The following is a 4,846-nucleotide window of genomic DNA, read 5'->3' as shown; positions in this document are numbered from 1 at the left end:
TCTTTGCCTATAATATAGAGTAGTGGCAAAAACCGATGGTTTTATTTGTTTATAAAGGGTTTTGAGATGAATGGAGATGGGATGGATGCAGTGGAAATGTATAAATTATATAATATTTACTTCGTCGGACATTTTCGGATTATAATCTTCTTGAGCTGTGAGATGTTGTCCAGTTGAAATCAATGTTGACAGTGAAGACGAAAACACGCCGGCTCGGTTTATATATGAGGCTGCGCTACGCTTGGTTGCTTCTCAAGTTGACAAAGGTCTGTATGGCTTCAGTCAAACGATTCAAGCTGACTTAGGCCAATACAGACCTATACTTTTTTTTTTGTTTAGGTATTGCGCCTTTTTGTGACTTCATGTTAGCTTTAACCAAAGTACAATATGATGTTGTACCAGTTTCTTCTGTGTAAGTTTCACAATCCCACGCATACAAAGTTTCAGGTTGTGGTGTTGGTGCATGAGTCGATGGATTAAATTCTGAAATAAATTTGCAGAAAAATGTTGCAGTATTAGTGTTATTGGATTTTAGTGCCACATGTACTATAGGCCAATCCATCTAACTCGATTACAAGAAAGGTTTGCATTAAATGTGGTGCTCTGAAATGGTTCAAGTCATATTTACATGACAGGCAATTGTGATTGGAGATAGTGCTTCTGACCCGACTGTACTTATGTATGGCGTCCCACAAGGATCAGTTCTCGTTCTTCTACTATTCTCAGCTTATACATCACCTCTTGGAAACATAATAAGAAACTATAATCTTGGATATCATTTATACGCTGATGACACCCAAATGTATTTATCTTAATCTTAATATCTGAATGAAAGTGAGCAGCTAGGTAATCTTGAACAATGTGTGGAGCAGATAAGACTCTGGATGAAGAATAATTTCTTAAAACTAAATGACGATAAGACAGAACTATTGAAAATGGGGACTAGAAAAAACTTTGCTAACACATCAAGTAATTCAGTAAATATCGGCGAACCAAACGTGTCATACTCACAATCAGTTCGGAATCTTGGTGCATTTTTTTATAACAATCTGTCAATGGACTCTCATATTAATTATATCTGTAAAACTACTAACTTTCATTTGTATAACATTGGTAAAATTAGGAACATGATCAATAATGAAACCGCTAAGTTGCTTGTGAATTCTCTTTTCACTTCCATATTAGATTATTGTAATTCTCTTCTATTTAATATATCTAAGGACCAACTTTACCAACTTCCAAAAATTTAGAACAAAGCAGCCAGAATAGTATCAAGAACTAATTTCCGCGAACATATTACTCCTGTCTTAAAGAATTTACACTGGCTCCTCATACATAAAAGAATTGAATTTAAAATTTTAACAATGACATATTCAAGCTTAAATGTAGAAAATACTCCTCATGATTATTATTATTAAGATGTTCGAATGTCAATAAAAGGATAACTTCAAGAGTAAACTTCCGAGACGATTCATAACAAAACAAATCCATTTCCCTTTGATTACTTTCAGATACCGAAATGCCGATGGTAACAGTTTTTACAAATGCAAGCAGGGCGCTAGTAACTGAAGCCTTCGCAACTGAACTTGGAAAATCTGTTGGTACTCATTTAAATCGACCAGAAGAGGTAGGTGGGGTCAATTACAAAATACCATTAGGATATATCAAGAGTCAGTCTGCCCGCTATTTGTACCCAGTGTAGACGCAGGACTCCCGAGGCTGGGGGTCAGACTGACTGTCGAAGTTGAAATTCAAAATGCAACAGCTCTGTAGAAGTGCATAAACAATCGTCTCCAATTGAGCTTTCTGAAAAGGATCTCCACGAGAAATTTTTTGAAAAATGGAGATGATTCGGTGCCTTCTGATACATATTTTGTGGCAAACCTTATAAAATAATGTTTCACCTGAATCCCCACTGTTATTGTGCTCACAGTTGGAGGCGGCTAACGCCGCCTAGTTAGAACATTTTATTTCCGATCATGTTGGGCTCGTTTGATGTTAACACAATTGACTTGAATAGAAAAGGTCATTTATTAACATTACAATTGACGTAGCAAAATGATATAAAACTAGTACAAATTATAATTAAACTAAATTACACTTGATGATACTAAACAAGTCCATAAACATCAAAGATGGGGGACAACACCGCCACCGTTTTGTGACCAACTGGAATATCGTTGCAATGGTTTCAGGTGTTACAAAACATTTTACCCTCTTATTCCTATTGTTATGCTTGTAGTACGTCACTGTTCGGGTTGTTCCAGAACAACTCATGTTCACCGGCGGGAAACCAACTCCATTTGCTCACGTTGACGTCATCAGTTTGAGTGGTCTAGGACCAGACAAAAATCGCGAAATGGCACCGGATATTACGAAAATAGTGGAAGAACATTTAAAGATACCGAAGTAAGTGGTATCAACCTCGTTAAAATATCCTCCAAACTTCTCGTCTCTTACCAGCCTCTGATAAATACGTTTGACTGTTATCGGCTGGTGGTCCTAAAAATATCAAAGGCTGGTAAAAGACTACACCTTTTACTTAGCCGATATCTGTAAAAAGTATCTTCCGAGTTGCAAGTTTCTATTTACCTAATTTCGCTATTTCAGGGGGTTGATTTGGATCTTGAATATATGTCATTAGTCTTTTGATACAAATATATGAAAATCGCATAATTCCTTCAAAAATACCTCAAACTATGAATTTCTATGTCATTACTAGTCCGAAACTTCTGCCTCTATTCCAGCCTCTGATGGATATTTTGACAGTTGTCAGCTAGAGTACACCACCCTATTGAAAATCAGAAAGATCGAAAGCTATTTAGTATGAATTATTACCCTTGTTCTTAAAAAAAAATTTCAAGGATGAACCCTATTGAAGATATTAATAAACTTAGTATGCGTTATTGCCCTGGTTTTTGAAAACGCGTTCAAGTTTTAGCTTAGTTTTAGGGAAGGGGGTAAAACGGGAAAGGGCAAAATAAAAAATGCGGCGAATCGGGAAGGGACATAACTGGAAGTGGCGAGATGGGAATAAATTGGGAGCGAATCGTGAAAGTGATGAAATGAAAAGGAGCGATATGGGAATAAACCCATAAATGGTGCGGGGAGAAAATAAAGGCACAGTCTGAACTACAAAAATAGGTTTAAAAACCCCACATCTACGGGCGGAAATACATTATTTAACAGGGTCTATATTTTCTGTCTCTACACCATCCAACATTTGTCCAAATAGCTATCAGATGCTGGAATATAGGCAGATATTTCAGTATATGAACACTATTACTGAATTAGTTGAGCTAAAACAAATTCAAGCTTTTATCTTGCATGGAATATGTAGTATTAGATTATAAGTGCCATTTTTGCATCATAAATCAATGACGTAACTTTACACTCCCATTTCATTGATATTCTATTTTCTTTCCAGAATTCTACTTACCTTTGATCGTATTGATCCAACAGACTGTGGAATTGATGGAAAAACATTTCCCACCTGGATCTCTCAAGACGAATGAAGACGGGTGCAACAACATTAAACAATTATCTGGAACCACCATTCTTTTCATTGATAGAAGATGAGGGTGGAGGATAGGAGATGGGGGCCAGGAGATCGGGGATGGGGGTTCAGTGTTAAAGAATCAAACTCCAGTCTCCCTAGACTAATAAATAGCTTTCAATGACGAGAGCTGAAGCATTATTCCTCATTAAGAATTATGGAAGTACTTTTAACAAAACCCTCTCATATCAAAGTATTATATAAAAAACAATACGATTTAAACTTCTAATTTTAATAAAATAGTTTGGTCCGCGTGGTGTAATTATGATGACAACATAGTCTAATTCATACTTGATCTTTCTATAACATACTTGATCTTTCTATAACATACATGTACTTGATCTTTCTATAACATACTTGATTTTTCTATAACATACTTGATCTTTCTATAACAGAGGCCCATCGATAACATAATATTTACTAGCCATTTATGCATGGAATAAGACCTACATTTTTTAACTTTTCACCTTTCTCCTCAAAAGCCCACACGAATCTCTGGATAATCACTGAAAAATCTCAACGACAAATCAACTCATATTATTCCAAGTTCCTTGTGAGTTTGGGGAAATCATTATACATGTAGATAGATAAGGATGTAGATAAGTTGGTCAAACGATATGTGGTCACCGGAAATATGGTCGGGCACAAGGTATTATGGTCACAGTAATATGGGCAAAAGGTATTATGGTCAAAGTAATACGGGCAAAATGTATTATGGTCACAGTAAAACGGGTAAAAGGTATTATGGTCGAGCACAAGGAATTATAGTCACATTAATACGGGCAAAAGGTATTATGGTCACAGTAACACGGACAAAAGATATCATTATCACAGTAATACGGGCGCAATGTATTATGGTCACATTAATACGGGTACAAGGTATAATAGTCACATTAATACTGGCACAAGGTATTATGGTCATAGTAATACGGGTAGGGTATTATGGTCACATTAATACGGATACAAGGTATTTTGTCACAATAATACGGGCACAAGATATTATTATCACAGTAATACGGGCGCAATGTATTATGGTCACATTAATACGGGTACAAGGTATAATAGTCACATTAATACGGGCACAAGATATCATGGTCACAGTAATACGGGTACAAGGAAAAATAGTCACAGTAATACGGGTTCAAGGTATTATGGTCACAGTAATACGGATTCAAGGTATTATAGTCACATTAATACGGGCACAAGATATTATGGTCACATTAATACGGATACAAGGTATAATAGTCACATTAATACGGGCACAAGGTATTATGGTCACATTAATACGGG

At 36.0% G+C, this 4,846-nt stretch overlaps 1 protein-coding gene across 1 annotated transcript; it reads left to right on the top strand.

Annotated features, from left to right (window-relative positions):
• Window positions 1–1,519: 1,519 nt before the first annotated feature.
• On the top strand, window positions 1,520–3,515 carry LOTGIDRAFT_176471 (hypothetical protein; the record flags this gene model as incomplete). The annotated part of the gene is made up of 3 exons (XM_009050654.1): window positions 1,520–1,627; window positions 2,243–2,409; window positions 3,428–3,515. 3 exons carry the CDS (start codon window positions 1,520–1,522, stop codon window positions 3,513–3,515), a joined length of 363 nt encoding a protein of 120 aa, XP_009048902.1.
• Window positions 3,516–4,846: the final 1,331 nt, after the last annotated feature.

The sequence above is a fragment of the Lottia gigantea genome, assembly GCF_000327385.1.
Source record: "Lottia gigantea unplaced genomic scaffold LOTGIsca_1506, whole genome shotgun sequence".
Classification (NCBI taxonomy): domain Eukaryota; kingdom Metazoa; phylum Mollusca; class Gastropoda; family Lottiidae; genus Lottia; species Lottia gigantea.
This window is presented reverse-complemented; position numbering and strand designations above follow the sequence as displayed.